General features: G+C 45.7%; 1 protein-coding gene across 1 annotated transcript in view; it reads right to left on the bottom strand.

Annotated features, from left to right (window-relative positions):
- Nucleotides 1-22,062, bottom strand: part of ncam2 (neural cell adhesion molecule 2) — a gene marked incomplete at both ends in the record, with an annotated part of 247,805 nt that extends 225,743 nt beyond the window's left edge. The window contains 2 exon segments of the mRNA XM_084311387.1: nucleotides 21,979-21,999; nucleotides 22,002-22,062. Coding sequence (XP_084167513.1) covers nucleotides 21,979-21,999; nucleotides 22,002-22,062 — 82 coding nt within the window.
- Between the last annotated feature and the right edge of the window lie 294 nt (nucleotides 22,063-22,356).

The raw sequence follows: 22,356 nt of genomic DNA, 5'->3' as shown, positions 1-22,356 counted from the left end.
GCGCTTTTTTCCACAATGATCGCCGGCGCCGCTCGGCTATACTCGGGTAGGCTCGGGTGATGCAATATGATTTCAGATCGCTAAAAAAAAATATATAATAATTCCGAGAAATCTCGTGAGTGGCTTTCAACCACCTATAAATAAACCCGAGTATTCTCGTGTGTGGCAGGCAAAGTGTTAACAATTGTGTGTATTGAGCCGTACTGTATTGTACCCATTCTGCAATCTGTTTGATTGAAAATCTACAATTTTCAATCAATCAATCAATTGTCCAATTACTTTTGGTCCCTTAAAAAGGAGGAGGCATATAGGCAAAACCTGATTTGGATGTAAATAGTCTCAAATTAAAGCACTTAAAGCACATCTTGATTGTTTAATTTCAAATCCAGTGTTGTGGTGTACCGAGCCAAAATTGAGAACAATTTCCAAATATTTATGGACTGTAATTAATGTGTCCAAAACCTTTTAGAATTTTTCATGCAAAATAAATCAGCAGTTTTTTTGGTGAAGTGCCCCTTTTAATGTTACCTTGCTGTGAAAGGACTACTACTTTGTGTTGTAATGTAATGATTAATGGTCTAGTTTTTCAACGTCTGTGGAACGATACTAGGCTGAGAGTTTTCATACGGAAGATGTCAGAACAGTGTCATAAGTTAAAGCTCAATGGGTTATCCAAATATTTTTTTACATTTTTTACATTGAAATGTCCTGACCTCTCTGTGGTCTAATAATGCATGTCAGCAGGTAACAAACATGAGCCGTTATCAGCCTAGTATCGTGCCACATAAGTTAATATTGTGGGAAAACTAGACCATTAATCATGAAATTACAACAACGCTACAAAAAGTAGTAGTAATTTCACAGCAAGGTCATTGACCACTGAGTGATCAATCTATGGACGCCATAACAAACCACAGTAGCTTGGGTACTGCGTCCGTCCAAATTCCAAAGCCACGATAGGGACTAGGTGCAGCTAGAACTAGTCTGTGGCGCGCTACCCCTTTGCTTTGGCACCACAATATTGCCTGTGTCCCATAGACCACTGCAACACTTCCGGTATTCTGAAATCATGGGAGAGAGAGAGCGGGGGGAGAAAATGAATGAATGTGGATGAGAGCCTTGCCATTAAGTGGTTGTAGCTATGGCTGTGGGGGTGCTGGAGACATGATCCAATAGATGTTTATACGCCTGAGTGTCCTGAACATGGAGAGACCAATCCCAAGTTGATCGGCACTTTCTCGGCTGAGCTATAGTCACTTTTCCACACCTATTCCCGTACTCTGCATGCACAGATTGATAAACCTAGATCTCTGGACAATCCAGAGAGACTCCGTGGGCAATCTGTGCATGCAGAGTTCGGGAGTAGGTGCGGAAAAGTGACTATAGACTATACTATAGTGACTATTAGTCTTTGTTTAGGGAAGGAAATCGAGATCACTGAAAAGCCAATCAAGTTTATGCCATTTTGGAGCTCGAAAGTAACCACCGATTGTACTATACATACTGTAGGAGCATCTCCTAGGTTCAACGTGGGCTCACTTTGCCTCACACAATTTGTAACGCAAGAAGCCAATTTAATGGTGGATTCTTGTACCGGATTTGAAAATGGGGGACCCTGATGTAAAATAGACGAAAGTCTTTCTCTGGTCTGCATCCCCTTAACAATTGTATGTATTGAGCTGTACTGTACTGTACCCATTCTGCAATCTGTTAATAACGTTTTCAATCAATCAATCAATCTCTCTTCTCCTCAGTGTTAAAGGCAGCCGGTTCAGCATCGGCCATCGCCTGTGGTGTGACTAGTTACCATCGCGCCCTGCGCTCCTTCCTGCACGACAAGAAGAAGCAGACGTACTGTTCGTCGTTGGTCTACTTCCTCTGGAACCTGCTGCTGATTGCCGCCCGCATTGCCGCCCTCAGTCTTTTCGCCTCCGTCCTGCCCTGTTTCATCTTTGCCCACTTCCTGTGTTCCTGGATGATCCTGTTCTTCGTCGCCTGGTGGTTGCAGACAGACTTCATGGAAAGCGTGGGTGGAGAGTGGCTCTACCGGGCCACCGTAGGCCTTATCTGGTATTTCAGCTGGTTCAACGTGGAGGATGGACGGTCGAGGTTCTGGTCTATGCTGTACCACGCCTGGATGATGCTGGATCTGGTGCTGCTGTGTGGTCTGTGGTGTTGGCGGATCTACTGTGAACTGCCGCAGCCCCACTACACCTTTATAGTTAGTTCTGTAATCATTGCAGTCTATGGTATCGGTCTTGCATGTAAAGTAATGTATTACATGTTATTTCATCCAAAGATGATGAAAGATCCAAAGTGTAAAGCGGACTTGCTAGTCAAACAGGATACTGAGATGTCAATGTATGAAACGGACTGTCCAGAGACAGAGGACTGCAGCATGCCTGGCCCAAAACTAAATAAAAGAATGAAGAAGTTGTCGGAGAACTTTTACTCCTGACCCGCATCACTTGACAGCCTCGAGACACAAAGGGGAAGATGAAGGTGACTGTGAGTCATACAGGCCTGGGAGAAATGCGAGGCCCTGTGCGAGATTTAAACGCGAGCCCCCCCCCCCCCCCCCCCCCTAAAAGGTAAAAAAAATATATATATATATATTATTATTATTTTTTTTCATACAGTCAACATATTCTTAAATAATAGCGCTGCCCGAGGCTGGGCATGATACAGTCAACATATAGCAAGAGAGAGAGCGAGAGAGAGCTCCCGTTCTACAGTCAATATACAGTGTTATCGCTGCACAGACCCGGCAATGCCCCTGACCCTCCACCAGAGCAAGGCCAGAGAGAGAGAGAGAGAGAGAGAGAGAGAGAGAGAGAGAGAGAGAGAGAGAGAGAGAGAGAGAGAGAGAGAGAGAGAGAGAGAGAGAGAGAGAGAGAGAGACACATTGGAAAGAAACAACCCTAAACCAGAGCAAATTGAAATGCTATTTGGCCCTAAACAGAGAGTACACAGTGGCAGAATACCTGAGCACTGTGACTGACCCAATACTAAGAAGATCCTTGACTAGGTACAGACTCAGCGAGCACAGCCTAGCCATCGAGAAAGGCCGCCATAGGCAGACCTGGCTCCCAAGCGAAGACAGACCCACTGCACACAAGATGAGGTGGAAACCGAGCTCCACTTCTTAACAACCTGCCCACTATACCAAGACATATACTTCCCACAAATTGCAAACACCCAAAGAGACTTTGAAAACATGGACAATAACTCAAAACTCCCATACCTACTGGGAGAAATACAAGAATGTGAAATAAAGCCCATTTGAATTGAAGAGAGAGAGATAGATAGAGCATGTCTGTGTGTGTGTTAGAAAGAGAGAGATAGAGAGAGAGCATGTCTGTTTGTGTGTGTGTTAGAGAGAGAGCATGTATGTGTGTTAGAAAGAGAGAGAAATATATAGAGAGAGAGCATGTCATTTTGTGTGTTAGAGAGAGATATAGAGCATGTCTGTGTGTGTTAGAAAGAGAGAGAGAGAGCATGTGTGTTTGTGTGTTAGAGAGAGAGAGCATGTCTGTGTGTGTGTGTTAGAGAAAGAGCATGTATGAGAGAGATAAGCGAGACAGCTAAGATGAGCCCCTAAAGGATATTCAACTTTTAATGGAAGAACAAAACAGAAGGAAAAGATAACTTCACAAAGGCAACATGAATATACATAGATCCAAAAGGACAAAGATCAACACTTAAATCCAAAGAGAAGAGGGTCTATACCAGAGAAAACAAAGTAGCAAGGAGCCAACGGCCGACATCAGCTAAATAGGCTAACTGCAAATAGAGTAGCCAGGTACTGACACCAGGTACACACCGTTAGCTACAACAGCTAGCCGGCCCGCTTGGCTCAGTATAACGTTAGCTACGTTAGCTAGCCGGCCCGCTTTGGCTCAATATAACATTAGCTACAACAGCTAGCCGGCCCGTTTGGCTCAATATAACGTTAGCTACGTTAGCTAGCCGGCCCGCTTGGCTCAATATAACATTAGCTACAACAGCTAGCCGGCCCGTTTGGCTCAATATAACGTTAGCTACATTAGCTAGCTGGCCCGCTTGGCTCAATATAACATTAGCTACAACAGCTAGCCGGCCCGTTTGGCTCAATATAACATTAGCTTTGTTAGCTAGCCGGCCCGCTTTGGCTCAATATAACATTAGCTACAACAGCTAGCCGGCCCGTTTGGCTCAATATAACGTTAGCTACGTTAGCTAGCCGGCCCGCTTGGCTCAACATAACGTTAGCCAACATAACATTAGCCTTAGCCACGATAGCTAGCCGGCCCGAGAGAGAGAGAGAGAGAGAGAGAGAGAGAGAGAGAGAGAGAGAGAGAGATAGAGAGAGAGATATATATCCATGGCGGGAATAGAATAGAGTGCATTAAAAACTCACCAAACGTCCAAGAGGATGGAGACAACCGCGTGGAGTTGACGAAGTTCATCTGCCGAATGACCGTCCTCTTCATCTTGGCATAACAATGCTGCACGCGCTCTCTCAAGGTTAGCTAACGCTAGTTAGCCTTTAGCTAAGCTAGCTACTAGCCGACATCATCATGGCTATCCCGACTGAACCACACGTTAGCACTCGATATTATAACGTAGCTAAAGCTAACTAGCTGTCCCTGCCTTTAGCTAAGCCGACATGGCTAGCCTGACTGAACTGTCTAACATGCAACAACTTTCATCTTCAGTCCATCTGCCGAATGACCGTCCTCTTCGTCTTGGCTGGCATAACTAAGCATAACCTCCAATGCTGCACGCGCAAAATAGTCAAACGCAGCTGACGCACGCCGGCCGACTGTACACATGTAACCCCTCCCTTCGTTGAAACCAATAGTATGTCTGCTGCAGAGCCCCATAGCTCCAATAGTGAGTATGTCTGCTGCAGAGCCGCAGAGCCAGGAACAAGTCAGACACATTCTACAAACGTGTCTAATGTGAAATATATAAGCATATAAGCAAAACTAGATTTTAGGTCTGTGATGAAAAAGGGCCTCGCGGGAAGGGGGGCCTCGCAAAAAAAAAATAATAATAATAATAGAAATAGAAATATATATATATATATATATTTTTTTGTGCGAGGCCCCCCTTCCCGCGAGGCCCTGTGCGACCGCACTGCTCGCACACCCCCTGAGGCGGCCCTGCATATAGAGCACCAAACACAAACATAACCATGACCAATGACTTGAAGGAATAAATAGCTGACCAATCTGATAGGAGAGGCGGGGGGGGGGGGGGGGGGTTGGGGTGCTCTTCCACAATCTATGCCAGACTAATTCCTGACTGTGTTTGTGTGTCTGTAATTGCATTCCATACAGCTTCAGTCCATAATTGCCTGGAGATAGCCTGTGGTCATGATAAAGAGGTCTTTCTGTGACTGAGGAAGAACAGCCGATATCGTACCTATTCATTAGAAAGAAGATTCATCTGACCTTTTCACCCAAACAAACTGGATAAATAGATTTTCTTTACAAGTATGGGCTTGCTGTGACACAAACACATCCACACAAGCTAGTACAAACCGTGAAAGAAAAGATAATGTGATGCACAAACACGATAACACATGTCATTAACACATTGAGTGCCACGCCACTTCCGGGAAGCGGCATGGCCTTGCCGTCCATTAACCCCATGTAAACGTAGTTGTAGTTTGTAGAGCTAAAACAATTTTTTATAGTATAGCTATGGGTCTAATAACGCCGTCGAGTCTCAGTGAGTTGCTTCTGGTTAAGGTGCAAAAAATGATTATTTTTTCATCCGTATATTTCCGTTTTATACCGTTTTGAATATGAATATAGTTTGGTTGCTTCTGAGTAATTCCAGGGAAAAGACGCGAAAACAGCGTTTTTACGTAATTCAATAAACACGTTGTAATTTTTCGCCTGATTATCGGATCTTCCTGAAATCAACGCTAGATTAACATTATTATCCTTCCTCGTGAATACATGAAATGTGCCCTGGAGCGTGGCGCCCCCCCCTCCTGCAACTCAACGGAAAACAGCCACACACAACACAGATAGCTTCAATTGCGGTAGAAATAAATATCAGATCAACGCAAGCTTTCATATATAGTGGCCTTACCTGGGATCTGATGTAATGCAAAAAAAATTATCCGATTTCTGATCGCCATTCCAGTTATCCACAGCGATCCTGTCTCCGGTCAGTAGTCCAAACCATCCCTACAAGAGTGTGTTTTGCCGGAGTGTTTAGGACCCACCCCCATGCCGCAGTTCGGTAGAGAAAATAAACTAACCCGTTTCTAACGGGGTGCAATAATGGCCGAAGCCGTTAGAGGGCGGTATACGACCAACTGCCAGCTCAGACACACTCAGAACAGTATGCACAAGGTGCCCCGCTGAATTATGAATGGCAATATCGATTAAAAGAAATACTATGAGAAAAACGTAGATCTACGTCTCTGTGACGTAGCCGGCACTCAACGGTTGGGCGACAGAAACGTAGTTCTACGTTAACGGCACCCAACGTGTTAAGGGACTGTGGCCTCTTTTTACCAATTCACACATGTTCTTCCTGTGAGGACACCTCAGTCTGTATGTTCTTCCTGTGGGGACACTTTAGTTTGTATGTTCTTCCTGTGAGGACACTTTAGTTTGTATGTTCTTCCTATGGGGACACTTTAGTTTGTATGTTCTTCCTGTGAAGACACTTTAGTTTGTATGTTCTTCCTGTCAGGACACTTTAGTTTGTATGTTCTTCCTGTGGGGACACTTTAGTTTGTATGTTCTTCCTATGGGGACACCTCAGTTTGTATGTTCTTCCTGTGAAGACACTTCAGTTTGTATGTTCTTCCTGTGAGGACACTTCAGTTTGTATGTTCTTCCTGTGAGGACACTTCAGTTTGTATGTTCTTCCTGTGAGGACACTTCAGTTTGTATGTTCTTCCTGTGAGGACACTTCAGTTTGTATGTTCTTCCTGTGAGGACACTTCAGTTTGTATGTTCTTCCTGTGAAGACACTTTAGTTTGTATGTTCTTCCTGTGAAGACACTTTAGTTTGTATGTTCTTCCTGTGAGGACACTTCAGTGTGTATGTTCTTCCTGTGAGGACACTTCAGTTTGTATGTTCTTCCTGTCAGGACACTTTAGTTTGTATGTTCTTCCTGTGAGGACACTTTAGTTTGTATGTTCTTCCTGTGAGGACAATTTAGTTTGTATGTTCTTCCTGTGAGGACACTTTAGTTTGTATGTTCTTCCTGTGAGGACACTTTAGTTTGTATGTTCTTCCTGTGGGGACACTTCAGTCTGTATGTTCTTCCTGTGAAGACACTTGTTTGTATGTTCTTCCTGTGAGGACACTTTAGTTTGTATGTTCTTCCTGTGAGGACACTTCAGTCTGTATGTTCTTCCTGTGAGGACACCTCAGTCTGTATGTTCTTCCTGTGAGGACACTTTAGTTGGTATGTTCTTCCTGTGAGGACACTTCAGTCTGTATGTTCTTCCTGTGAGGACACTTCAGTCTGTATGTTCTTCCTGTGAGGACACTTCAGTTTGTATGTTCTTCCTGTGGGGACACTTTAGTTGGTATGTTCTTCCTGTGGGGACACTTTAGTTTGTATGTTCTTCCTATGGGGACACTTTAGTTTGTATGTTCTTCCTGTGAAGACACTTTAGTTTGTATGTTCTTCCTATGGGGACACTTTAGTTTGTATGTTCTTCCTGTGAGGACACTTTAGTTTGTATGTTCTTCCTGTGAGGACACCTCAGTCTGTATGTTCTTCCTGTATGGGACACTTTAGTTTGTATGTTCTTCCTGTGGGGACACTTTAGTTTGTATGTTCTTCCTGTGAGGACACTTCAGTTTGTATGTTCTTCCTGTGAGGACACTTTAGTTTGTATGTTCTTCCTGTGAAGACACTTTAGTTTGTATGTTCTTCCTGTGAGGACACTTCAGTCTGTATGTTCTTCCTGTGAGGACACCTCAGTCTGTATGTTCTTCCTGTGAGGACACTTTAGTTTGTATGTTCTTCCTGTGAAGACACTTTAGTTTGTATGTTCTTCCTGTGAGGACACTTCAGTTTGTATGTTCTTCCTGTGAGGACACTTCAGTTTGTATGTTCTTCCTGTGAGGACACCTCAGTCTGTATGTTCTTCCTGTGAGGACACTTTAGTTTGTATGTTCTTCCTGTGAATACACTTTAGTTTGTATGTTCTTCCTGTGAAGACACTTTAGTTTGTATGTTCTTCCTGTGAAGACACTTCAGTCTGTATGTTCTTCCTGTGAGGACACTTCAGTCTGTATGTTCTTACTGTGAAGACACTTCAGTCTGTATGTTCTTCCTGTGAGGACACTTCAGTTTGTATGTTTTTCCTGTGAGGACACCTCAGTCTGTATGTTCTTCCTGTGAGGACACTTTAGTTTGTATGTTCTTCCTGTGAATACACTTTAGTTTGTATGTTCTTCCTGTGAAGACACTTTAGTTTGTATGTTCTTCCTGTGAAGACACTTCAGTCTGTATGTTCTTCCTGTGAGGACACTTCAGTCTGTATGTTCTTACTGTGAAGACACTTCAGTCTGTATGTTCTTACTGTGAAGACACTTCAGTCTGTATGTTCTTACTGTGAAGACACTTCAGTCTGTATGTTCTTCCTGTGGGGACACTTCAGTTTGTATGTTCTTCCTGTGAGGACACTTCAGTTTGTATGTTCTTCCTGTGAGGACACTTTAGTTTGTATGTTCTTCCTGTGAGGACACCTCAGTCTGTATGTTCTTCCTGTATGGGACACTTTAGTTTGTATGTTCTTCCTGTGGGGACACTTTAGTTTGTATGTTCTTCCTGTGAGGACACTTCAGTTTGTATGTTCTTCCTGTGAGGACACTTTAGTTTGTATGTTCTTCCTGTGAAGACACTTTAGTTTGTATGTTCTTCCTGTGAGGACACTTCAGTCTGTATGTTCTTCCTGTGAGGACACCTCAGTCTGTATGTTCTTCCTGTGAGGACACTTTAGTTTGTATGTTCTTCCTGTGAAGACACTTTAGTTTGTATGTTCTTCCTGTGAGGACACTTCAGTTTGTATGTTCTTCCTGTGAGGACACTTCAGTTTGTATGTTCTTCCTGTGAGGACACCTCAGTCTGTATGTTCTTCCTGTGAGGACACTTTAGTTTGTATGTTCTTCCTGTGAATACACTTTAGTTTGTATGTTCTTCCTGTGAAGACACTTTAGTTTGTATGTTCTTCCTGTGAAGACACTTCAGTCTGTATGTTCTTCCTGTGAGGACACTTCAGTCTGTATGTTCTTACTGTGAAGACACTTCAGTCTGTATGTTCTTACTGTGAAGACACTTCAGTCTGTATGTTCTTACTGTGAAGACACTTCAGTCTGTATGTTCTTCCTGTGGGGACACTTCAGTTTGTATGTTCTTCCTGTGAGGACACTTCAGTTTGTATGTTCTTCCTGTGAGGACACTTTAGTTTGTATGTTCTTCCTGTGAGGACACTTCAGTTTGTATGTTCTTCCTGTGAGGACACCTCAGTTTGTATGTTCTTCCTGTGGGGACACTTCAGTTTGTATGTTCTTCCTGTGAGGACACCTCAGTCTGTATGTTCTTCCTGTGGGGACACTTCAGTCTGTATGTTCTTCCTGTGAAGACACTTCAGTTTGTATGTTCTTCCTGTGAGGACACTTCAGTTTGTATGTTCTTCCTGTGAGGACACTTCAGTTTGTATGTTCTTCCTGTGTTCTTCCTGTGAGGACACTTCAGTTTGTATGTTCTTCCTGTGAGGACACTTCAGTTTGTATGTTCTTCCTGTGAGGACACTTCAGTCTGTATGTTCTTCCTGTGCGCCAGGACACTTTGTATTTGTGTATTTGTACAGTCTGTATTTGTGAACACACACCACTCTCTCCTGAAGCTAGAAATAAGAGAGAGAGAACCCTCCAATCGGTGATGTCACTGGGATGTAAAATCTGGTGGACAGATTCATAGACAATGAATGGGGCCCTGGCTACTGTATATGAGGCCATAATGTTTCTGTCAGCTCTTACACCCAAATAAGGCTCATGTTCTTTACATCCCAGAGTGACATCACAGATCAGAGGGTTCTCTCTCTCTCTCTCGCTCTCTCAATTCAATTCAATTCAATTCAAATGGGCTTTATTGACATGGGAAACATACGTTTACATTGCCAAAGCCAAACAAAACAAAACAAAACAATCAAACAGAGAAAACAAAATAAATCAGTACATTACAGACGGAATTTCTTGTACAGTCTTTATGGTGGTTGCATTCCGCTGGATGTCCTTTTCTTGTCACAGCAGCTCACAAATCTTGCTGCTGTGTTTGCACATTCTTGTATTTCTCCCAGTAGGTATGGGAGTTTTGAGTTATTGTCCATGTTTTCAAAGTCTCTTTGGGTGTTTGCAATTTGTGGGAAGTATATGTCTCTGATGTCTTGGTATAGGGGGCAGGTTGTTAAGAAGTGGAGCTCGGTTTCCACCTCTTCTTGTGTGCAGTGGGTGCATAGTCTGTCTTCTCTTGGGAGCCAGGTCTGCCTATGGCGGCCTTTCTCAATGGCTAGGCTGTGCTCGCTGAGTCTGTACCTAGTCAAGGATCTTCTTAGTTTTGGGTCAGTCACGGTGCTCAGGTATTCTGCCACTGTGTACTCTCTGTTTAGGGCCAAATAGCATTTCAATTTGCTCTGGTTTTGGGTTGTTTCTTTCCAATGTGTCAGATAGTTTTCTTTTTGTTTTCTTATAATTTGATTTAGTCCAGTGTGGTTACTGTCTGGTGGTTCTGCTTGTGTTTGTGAGCAGAGTCCCAGAACCATCTGGCTGAGTGGGCATCTATCAAGGGTCTCTCTGTGGGTGAGGGCTATGTTGTGGAGTGTGTCTGGGTCGCTTTCTTTTAGGTGGTTGTGGAATTTGAATGCTCTTTTTTGAATTTTTATGATTAGTGGGTATCTTCCTAGTTCTGCTCTGCATGCATTATTTGGCGTTTTCCGTTGGGTGCGGAGAATGGATTTGCAAAATTCTGCATGCAGAGTCTCAATTGGGTGTTTGTCCCATTTGGTGAAGTCTTGGTTTGCAAGTGGGCCCCAGACTTCACAACCATATAGGGAAATCGGTTCTATGACGGAGTCTAATATTTTGAGCCAGATTTTGACTGGAATGTCTAATATGATGTTCCTTTTTATGGCATAAAAAGCCCTTCTTGCTTTGTCTCTCAGGTCGTTCACAGCTTGATTGAAGTTCCCTGTAGCACTGATGTTTAGGCCGAGATATGTGTAGTTTTTTGTGTGTTCTAGGGAAATTGTGTCTAGGAGGAATTTGTGTTTTTGTTGTTGTAGGCTGGGCCTTTTTTGGAATATCATAATTTTAGTTTTGTTTAGGTTTACTGTCAGTGCCCATGTCTGGGAGAATTTGTGCAGAAGGTCAAGGTGCTGTTGTAGCCCTTCTTTTGTTGGGGACAGCAGCACCAGGTCATCTGCAAACAGTAGGCATTTGACTTCTGTGTTTGCTAGGGGGATGCCAGGTGCTGCAGTTTGTTCCAATGTTTTTGCCAGTTCATTTATGTATATATTGAAAAGGGTTGGACTCAAACTGCACCCCTGTCTAACCCCACGGCATTGAGGGAAGAAGTCTGTGTGTTTTCCCTCAATCCTCACAGCACATGTGTTGTTGGTGTACATTGACTTTATGAGGTCGTAGGTTTTCCCTCCAATGCCACTATCTAACAGTTTGTACAGCAGACCCTCGTGCCAAATTGAGTCAAATGCTTTTTGGAAGTCAACGAAACAGGAGTATACTTTGCTTTTATTTTTATTTATTTGGTTATCGATTAGGGTGCTGAGGGTGAGAATGTGGTCTGTTGTACGGTGATTTGGTAGGAAGCCAATCTGTGATTTGCTCAAGGTATTGTTGTTTGTGAGGAAATGTGTGAGTCTGTGGTTAATGATCATACAGAGGATTTGTCCAAGGTTGCTGTTGACACAGATCCCACGGTAATTGTTTGGGTCATATTTGTCTCCCTTTTTGTGGAGCGGTGTTATGAGTCCTTGGTGCCAGATATTGGGGAAGATCCCGGAGCTAAGGACAATGTTAAGGAGTTTTAGTATGGCCAATTGGAATTTGGAGTCTGTGAATATGATCATTTCATTTAGGATACCATCCGCTCCGCAGGCCTTCTTGATTTTAAGTGATTTTATTTTGTCCTGTAGTTCTTGTAGTGTAATTGGGGAGTCTAGCGGGTTCTGGTAGTCTTTTATGGTTGACTCCAGGCTTTGTAGTTTGTCTTGTATGTGTTTTTGCTGTTCATTTTTTTGTATTGGGCTAAAGAGTATGGAGAAGTGGTTTACCCATACATCTCCATTTTGGATGGGTAGCTCCTTGTGGTGTTGTTTGTTTATTTTGTTCCAGTTCTGTATCGTTAGGGCTCAGCTTGGCTTCGCCTTCTGCACTATCTCGCGTACGTGCACGCGTACTGAATAAACCACAAATGTACCTCTAATACCAGTATTAGTCTGACCACACCCCTCATCAGCTTACCTTCATAAGCAGGTGTGTGGTCACCTGCTCTCCTCCTTCTCGCTTTCACCACAAGGAAGAGGTGCCTCGGTAGATCCCCACACTTGACACCATGATGGAAGAAATTGGATTAGGAACAGCTTGGGAAACAAGGATACGTTGACATCATATCTTTATTTTCTCTCTCACTATTTTCGAGAAAATACGGCGATATTGTCTTCGTACTGGAGTGTCTAGAAGATGATGATCATTCTACAAACCCTCCACCGGTTTTCGTATTGGGAGCACGCCGCTGCATGCTTCTCAACTGCAGTTCCTTGCTGTGTTTGTTGGGGTGAAACCTGTCAAGCCACAGCTGAACTGTCGGACATGCCGCTGTTGTGAGGAGCGGTGCGTTCCAGGTTGGGTGAGTAGTGTTTGCTGGCGGGCTCCACTTGTCTGTTAGTGCTATGGGGGCTACTAGACGAAGTTTATGGAAACCGGCCCCAGGCTAGGGTCCTTTGTTTAGCCGTCTAGGCGACAGAAGGCCTTGGTCTGGCGACCATTATAGTTTTAACTAGTGGGCCGCGACCATTGACACTGGTGATCCCTGTGTGTTCTGGACGAGTGGATTCTCTCTGTCACCGTGTTAAGACCCCATCTTTCATATCCAAATGAGAGTATTCCTTCACGAGGGGATATGTGCATGTAATGTGCGATAGCGGCAGATTCATGTTCAAAGTCAGCTATACAGGCCAGTTGGTACTGTGCTGATTCCGCCGGACGTGTTATTATCACCGTTGTGAAGCGGTGTTGACGTCTTGTTTTTCCTTTTCTCTTAAAAAGTGAGGAGGGTTCAGAACGGCGGCCTGTCTGGGTGAGTGTTATGTCATTGTTTACATGTTCATAGCTTACGGTTAGCCGGTCGGTGGCCTGGCGCGGGGTGGCTTGGCTTCTCGCGCGCCGCCGGGAGCTCGCTCCTGATCGCGTGCGTCGTAGATCGGCGTCTCGCGAGCGGAAGCGATAGCACCCGAACGGCTGGAGCAGCCGTTAGCTTGATGCTATTCTGTTGAACGTGCTTTGATTTTTAACATGTTTTACACTTTTGACCACGACGTCATCCTTGACAGGGGATGTTCGTCAACCCTGCCCGAGCCTAGACGGGGATTGCGTCAACAAAGAGGACTGTAGCGACTGGTGGAGCGGCGACGCTGCCCGGATCGAACAACACGGGACGCTTGTGACTGCACTTCGCTGATCTGCGTTCCGGGCAGGTACGGGGTTGGCCAGACCCTCATAACACGTCTTCTGGTTTTACCTTGCTAAATGTATTGTGAATGACGGTGTTTTTTCCCAAAACGTGTGTTGTTGCAATGCATTTGAGATACGTTGCGGGTTGTGTGTGAGCTGTTTTTGTCACTGGCAGTAGCTTCTCCGTGCAGGTCGTGATGTATTGATCTGGTTGTTGTGTGAGAAACATCATGGTGTTTATGTGTACCGTGTACTCACTACTAAGGCAACTAACCTATGAAGCTATGCTTGGTGACGAGTGAGTAAAAGAATGTTCTTTCTCAGACTGTAATGACAATGAACAGTGAGTTCACACATTAACAGGTTTTCCTGTTTTAACTGGCCGTATTGAGGGTGAAATAGGAGGATTGTGTTTCCCCCCCCGGTTCCCTAGGGACTTTATCACCTCCTATCAGACATGTTGTGCATTAATTGTGTCTTTTGTGTGGTAGGGATACGATGTAACTCTCAGCTTGATTGCTGAGGTTGTGCTAAATCTGCTGGAGAAACTTATTTCCTAAAGGGAAATTGGTTTGGTTGCTGTCGTGTGCTTAGCAAGGCCTGTGGTCGATACTAATCAAGAATGATGTATTCTCTCATTGTGATGATGATGGGTTGTGTGTGTCATGTGACCTACAACTGGGTTGTACTGGCCACAGAAGCACATGTGTATGTTGGACCGGGGTTCTTAGAGCCCTCTCTATTCTGTGTTTTTCCTTAGTAAAAATCAGATAGCAGGTTAGCTCGTGCGCTGTGTGGAGCTGTGAAACGCTTCATAGAGCTGACTATGACTGTGTCATATTCTCTTTTTGTCGTTACGTCGTATCATGGGTGTGGGGTCGTAAAGGGGTGAACTGGTAACCTTTCCTCTCCCCATTGTTCTGTCGGTCAGGGGTACACCCCCTGTCCTTCAAGGTTCCCGTCACGTGGCGGTTCGGCACGTTACGGGGGGGTACGTCACCGTGCGCGTCTCTGTTGGTAGGACTTCCGTGTGCTGTTCAGGTCCATGTGATGGATCTGTTTTCAGGGGGGGTGGTCAGGGCTCCTCCTCACCAAGCGCCTACTCAGGCCTTCTGTGAGTTCGGACTCCTTCTTCCATGTGATCCATGTGAGGAAGCCTCCATCAGAGTACAGAGCCTTCCTCCTCAGATTGTCAAAGTGAGTGGACCCTCTAGAAGGGTCCTTTTCTATTGTATGTATATTCGATTCAATTCGTTTATTGAGTGTGTATGGGTTCGGTGCCTCTTCCCCGGAGGCCCTAAAACCAGTTTTTTACATGGCTCAAGGTGCAATATATTCTTTTCAATCTGTACAGCTCGCGTGGGAAGTCTCTCTGGGGATCCCCGTCTCTTTCCTATGGGAGGGTGGTGGGATGTAAAAATGTGTACATTTTTTACCCCGGCTGTGTAGACTGGGATACATACTGTTGATGCTTCCTTCTTTCTATTCCAGAAGTGTTGGAGTTAGGGAGTGTCACACCCCTCTTGTCGTTCCCCTGGGCGCCTTGGGGATTCAATGGCAGGTCTAAATAGCCTGTTCATTGATGGGGGTGTGTCCCGACGCACGTATAGTGCTAGCTCGCTGTAAACAGGCGATTGACTGGCACGCCTTAGTTGCTTGTGGTTGAAACAGCGTTTTTATAAAGCAACTGAGATGGGGGTTTTTCCTCTTCCGGCGACCACATCCCATGACCTGGGTGGGTTGTCGACGGATCCTCGTTCATGTCTGGGGGATGATGACGGGATGGATCTGAACATATGTAGTGGGGTCTCACGCCCTTGGGGTGGGCCACCAGGCGCGGTTCGTCCCGACGTCTGGGTGGCGCCTTCTTTTCATGTTAAGATCAACACGCATATCTGCCCTTTTCCTGGGGCATGTCGGCGTGGTTAGGGCACGGGACTGGTTCTGGTCACGCTGGTCCAGATCAGTTGAACCCGTTGTCCGCCGGGGATGCAGATCTGCTGTTCTGGTACCCTGAGGGACTTGGGGCTTTTTTCAGGGGGAAAAATGCCAGGTCGGTCTGGGTGTCACAGGGTTAAGCGCTATGGAGACCCTGGTTGGGTATGTTTTTACTCAGCACTGTCGTCATGGCTTACAGCCATGCCATTCTGTACGCGCTCGATCTCGTCGGATCTCGGCCGCTACACAGGTTGGTCCTGGTTAGCACTTGGTTGGGAGACCGCCGGGGAATACCAGGTACGGTGTGCTTAGGGGCTGGTTCTCCATTGTTTTTCGCTCCTCTCTCACGCATGGCGAAGAGGGGCCTGTGGGGGTGGTTTTTTGACCTCCTCTGGTGACCCTGTGCTTCCCGTACCGCCAGGCCCGGTCCGAAGTGATGTTTGCGACCCGTAGGCCTGGGTTAACCCTTTTTGGAAACTGAAACACTTGTACTGCGGTATAGCCGGTGTATACCCGCAGGTGTGTTTTGGAGTTTTTTCTTGAGGGGTTATAGGAACAACCACCGCATTGGGTAACACCGAGGTGGTTGATTCCCTGGTGTGTTGGAGCAGTGTCAACTCCCGGGTTCACCGGTTGAGGGTGCCCCTGCACGTTCATGACGTCTGCCAATCGTGTCAGCCTTCTCTGCCTCGACCCCTCTGGGTGGGGGTTGTTAAATGGAGGCTTGGTCATGCAACACCGCCAGCTTACGCTCCTTCCGCCGGGGCGGCTGTGTTCAGCTGTCCCCTCTGGCGCCTGTCTCGTCCGCAGTCTCCAGGCTAGGGTTAACAGCCTGTTGCCTGGTTTTTCCCCGGTGCGCTGCCTGCTTCCGTTGGTTAACCTTTTTTGTGTGCTTACGGCCATGCTGACTGCCTATTCTGCAGGGTCAGTGTGCCAGGCGGTGTACTATTGGGGGGACGGGGCCCGCTCGGCTTACTGGCCTGGTTGGTTCCGCCTGGGAATACCAGGTGCAGTAACTGAGGGGCCTTTGTCCGAATACGCTGGCGATGTGGGGGGCGGGGCACTACGTGCCCACCTGGTGGGGTCTTGATGCTGGCATCATGGACTTCTCCGGGCCCCCATTCCAGGGAGTCCAGTCCTTTTGGTGGGTCTGGGTCTTCCTTCGTGCTCCGCTGCTACGGCCTTGCCACGGGGTTGGGTTTGCCCTTGACCCCGTGATTCTGGGGGCAGTAACGAGGTTGTTCCTCCGTTCGTTCCCGGGTGGCATGCGGGTTGTGCGTGTGTGTAGTCGTGGGTCAAGCCACGGTCTGCTCACCCTGTGCGTTAAGTTGCTTGAGAGCTCTTCGCACGGTCGGGTCCGTCGCCTTCCCGTGAAGCCTCTAATAGGGGGGATACCCTCCATTAGGGGGGGTCGGGGGGGCTCGGCCCTCCCTGTTCTGATGGTTTTGGGGGGCTGTCAGCGGGGTGTATTTGTCAGCCAAGTGGCTCCGCTTGGCCTCCCTTGTGCAGAAGGCGAAGCCAAGCTGAGCCCTAACGATACAGAACGTTAGGTTATGACTATAACCAAGTTCTGTTAGTTAGGGCGATGCTTGGCTTCGGACGGCCGCTGCAGCCCTTGACCTCACCTTGTGGTGAAAGCTTGGGAAGGAGGAGAGCAGGTGACCACACACCTGCTTATGAAGGTAAGCTGATGAGGGGTGTGGTCAGACTAATACTGGTATTAGAGGTACATTTGTGGTTTATTCAGTACGCGTGCACGTACGCGAGATAGTGCAGAAGGCGAAGCCAAGCATCGCCCTAACTAACAGAACTTGGTTATAGTCATAACCTAACGTTCTCTCTCTCTCTCTCTCTCTCTCTCTCTCTCTCTCTCTCTCTCTCTCTCTCTCTCTCTCTCTCTCTCTCTCGCTCTCTCTCTCTCTCTCTCTCTCTCTCTCTCTCTCTCTCTCTCTCTCTCCCTCCCTCTCTCTGGAGAGAGTGGCGTGTGTTCAGAAATACTGACTGACCTGTCCTGGGGCACACAAAGAACATATTTATTCATTTATTTTATTTAACCCGGAACAAATTTGTATTCACAATGACGGCCTGGCGAGATGACAAAGGGCCTCGAAGGGTAAAAGGGAAAGGGGACACCAAATAAATACAAATACTAAATTTAAAAGAGACAGACGCTACATACATCACATGAATGACAAGGTATGTAATACATGAAGCAGAACAGACAAATTACAGTTAAAAGGGGTGAGTCCTTAAAAGTACTGGGGGGGATACATTTGTCCATTTTCAAAGTATTTTGTATCACGTTCCAACAGCTGGGAGCAAATTGGAAGGAGGATTTACCAACGAAAGTGTTAACACAGGGAACATCTAGCGACATATGGTGAGCAGCTCTGGTGTTATAGGGAGTAGATGACCATTTCAACAGGTGTATCAAATTAGGAGGGGTCAGACCAAGGAGGGTTTTGTAAATGTGTGCATGACATAATGTGCATTGTTAAAATGGACAACATTCCCCTTTAAAAGTGGGCGCGGCACACAACTGATTCCCTCTCTCGTCGGAGGTCTGCAGAGCCACTCACTCTGTGTCGAGACCACCTTTATTTCCCCCACAGCCTTTCAGACGTTTCTTTTGTTTTCATCTGTCAGTCACACACCTCTAAACTCTGCCGCATTGTCGCTTCAAACGTCGTCTCAGAAGAAGAGAAAGCCCTTCACGCGGCATCGGGGTTACTGATTGTTAGCGAGAGTTGATGAGGACCATGAAGAGCCTCCCGCCCCGCGGCGCCGCTCGCGGTTCAAGGGCGCCGGTTAGAGACGAGCCTCTTCGAGGGGGAAGAAAGGAAACGAGTGATCTGCGTTGGCGTTAGAATGATCGTCCTTTTGTGAGAGGAGCGAAGCAGATCGGATGGGAGTGACCCGTGTCGCCTGAAATCACCTAACCGTGGCGTTTAATCTACAACCAAGCACGACATGTTGCTAACTGCAGACGAGGACAGACGAAAGGGGCGTTGAGTACCTCAAATGGATCCGTTATCAGCTCTATTCTATTTCCAATCTTTCTAAATGTTCTTATGTACCCCAGTTGCTATTGCATGTCCATATTTGTGTTTTATTACACACTTACCAACTGTTTCGCCTGTTTTATACTACTATCACCGACATCTAAGAAGGGAGATCCCCCCTTGAATGGCCCTTCTAAGGTTTCTCCCCTCCATATTGCCTGTGGTGCTTTTTTCCTATTGCTAGGTTAGGTTTAGTGAGTTTTTACTTACCTTCGCATATATGTCTGGGAGTGTTGCATTTATTTATTTTACATTTTATTTTGGATTTCATCGTGTTATTTGTTTTGTTCTTGATTTATTGTGATGTTTCATCATGACTTAAAGAAGACGTGTCCGGCCCATGGGGACATTAATGTGTGTTGTCGGGCCTTACAAATAAATTTGTCATTCATGTTGCGTGCCACAAGCCCGGCATTGTAGGCTGAGGTGTGCGCCTTCAGAGCCTCACGGACGGATTTGTCTACCCAAGGCTTTTGGTTTGGGTAAACTATAATTGTGGTAGTGGGGATTGTTTCTTCCACGAAAGTACAAACACTGTCCAGCACCGTCTCCGTGTAGTCAATAATGTTATCTGTGTTATCGCGGAACACGCCCCAGTCTGTGCATTCAAGTGCAGCCTGGAGCGTCTCCTCTGATTCCACAGACCATCGCTGCACATCTCGCGATACTACCACATGACCTCGCTGTGTCTGCAGTCCGCATTATAGACCACAAAGAGGAAGGGAGCCAAAACTGTTCCCTGGGGGGCTCCAGCTTTTGTCCAGATGACATCCGATACTATGACATCCAGCCTGACAAACTGAGGTCGAGGAACAAGATATTTCGTGCACCAAGAGATGGTTGAGTTTTGCAGTTTAAACTGGATCATTTTGTTTGCTAGGATATATTTGGCTGAATTGTATTGAAGGCACTAGAAAAATCAAAGAACATTTCCCTAACAGAGCTGGCAGGCGATTCAAGGTGGCTATACATTTGGTGCAACATAAAAATCAGTGCATCGTCAACTCCTACACTCTTCCTGCTAGCAAATTGCAAAGGGTCTAAATAAGGTGCCACCTGCTCCCTGAGGTGGCCCAGCACAACCCTTTCAAAACACTTCATGATGTGGCAATAGGTCTCAGGTTAGTGAGGCTATTACGCAATTTGTTCTTTTTAGGAATAGGGACAAGACATGATGTTAACCACATTACAGGGATAGACAGAGATAGAGAGAAAGAGAATGAAAAACATGGCACAACTGGTCAGCACAGACCTTGAGGGTGCGTGGATAAATACCATCAGGCCCAGGGCCCTTGTTTACCTTAATGCGCTTAAACTCCTGACGAACCTCTTCAGTAGAGATGACAATAGGGGGACAACTGTCCACAGGACTAGGCTGGGCCAGAGAGGAGAGGATACTCTCCTGCTCAGCAGATAAATCAAATTGATCAAACCTAGCAAAGAACTGGTCCAATGCGATCCAATTCGAGTGACGAAGTAGGGATATTTAAATTTAGGAGTGAGCATAATGTCAAAGGTTGACTCTGCAATGCCATCAAACAGTGAACTCTAAGGAAGTTTCGGTATTGCACTTTGTTAACATGTTTTGTTTTGGTCTGATGTGTGGGTTGGAGCTGAGAGGCAAACATGGGAGGGGGGGGGGGGGGGGCTATTGCTGGCCACAACCGCAGGCTCTATCAAGAGGGGTCTGGAGAAATTCACACTCTAATAATTACTTACTAAACTCCATCCCAAATCCAAACCCCAAAAATCTGACCAAAGCAAATCATGTAAATGTTATGCTAAAACAATAATGTTGCTTACAAATTTAGGGGACGAAATATTCCAGTACTATAGCTGTGAGTGTGCACTCTCCAGTCCAAATGAATAACAATGAGTGCATTATGATTTGAGTGTTTGATACAGTTCCACACAGTTCAACTGAATGGAATCGGGGTCACTCAATGTCTCAGTAGATTGAGGGAGATAATTGAGGTAGATAATCACCTGTACATTGTATATTACTGTTGCACTTTACTGTTACATTTACACTCTGGTTGGATGCCAAACTTATTTTCGTTGTACTGGACTTGTGCTCTATGATGACAATACATTTGAATCTAATCTAATCTAATCTAATCTAATCTAATCTAATCTAATCTAATCTAATCTAATCTAATCTAATCTAATCTAATCTAATCTAATCTAATCTAATCTAATTTAATCGATCTAATCTAATCTAATCTAATCAATTCTAATACCATGAACCCACAGCACCCTGAGGTCAAGTCCAATCAATGACATGCTCTTTTAACCTCTTAAACCCGGTACCGGCACACGATTTATTTCACGTGCAATAAAAACAGTAAGGGAAACAGCAACAGGTTGTTCACGTACATGTTCACGTGCACAAGAGGGCAGAGCCGTGTGTCCTGCATTCCTCTGGAGTGTACTTTGTGCACGTCCTCAGAAATTAACCCGTTCACTACCACAATGCCAAATGGTTTCACTGCGACGATACAGAAGGTTAACCATTTCACTGCCACACGACCACATGGTTAACCCTTTCACAACCGACACTACAGAAGGTTAACCCTTTCACTACCACACTACACGGACATCAGCACGAAAACAGGTCCGAGACCCTTTTCTGCCGTGATCTGAACAGAAGTACTCTTCTAATATATAATTATATGCAACTTTTCCATCCTCCAAGTACAACGCAAAATACAGGCAATTATGTGAATAATCTCTCTCTCTCTCTCTCTCTCTCTCTCTCTCTCTCTCTCTCTCTCTCTCTCTCTCTCTCTCTCTCTCTCTCTCTCTCTCTCTCTCTCTCTCTCTCTCCAGACTGTCTCCTGCCAGCACCACAGGGGGAGGTTAGGGGGACGGGGGGAGGGGGTGCTGGTGGGTGGGGGTGATGATAAGGTGGCTCCCTGTGTGGAATGATGGGCAGAGCAAGAGTCATGTGTACCGTGTGGAGGGAGAGGATTGCTTGCTCACTGCTGCGCCAATGGCAGCACGACAGCACACACACACACACACACACACACACACACACACACACACACACACACACACACACACACACACACCACACACACACACACACACACACACACACACACACACACACACACACACACACACACACACACACACACACACCACACACACACACACACACACACACACACACACACACACACACACACACACACACACACACACACACGTCACACACACAGACACACAGACACACACACATACAGTATCTTACCTGTGCAGATGAAGAACTTGACTCGCCAACACTCAACTCCACTTTGTTTAAGGATATGGACACTTGGAGAGCAGCTGTCAGACAAGAGAGAGATAGAGAGAGAAGAGAGAGAGAGATAGAGAGAGAGAGAGAGAGAGAGAGAGAGAGAGAGAGAGAGAGAGAGAGAGAGAGAGATAGAGAGAGAGATAGATAGATAGATAGATAGATAGATAGATAGATAGATAGATAGATAGATAGATAGATAGATAGATAGATAGATAGATAGATAGTAGATAGATAGATAGATAGATAGATAGATAGATAGATAGATAGATAGATAGATAGATAGATAGATAGATAGATAGATAGATAGGGAGGGAGGGAGGGAGGGAGGGTGTG

Source organism: Notolepis coatsorum, assembly GCF_963971535.1.
Source record: "Notolepis coatsorum genome assembly, chromosome: 1".
Taxonomy (NCBI): Eukaryota; Metazoa; Chordata; class Actinopteri; order Aulopiformes; family Paralepididae; genus Notolepis; species Notolepis coatsorum.
Note: the sequence above shows the minus strand (reverse complement) of the source record. Positions and strands in the feature narration are given on the sequence as shown.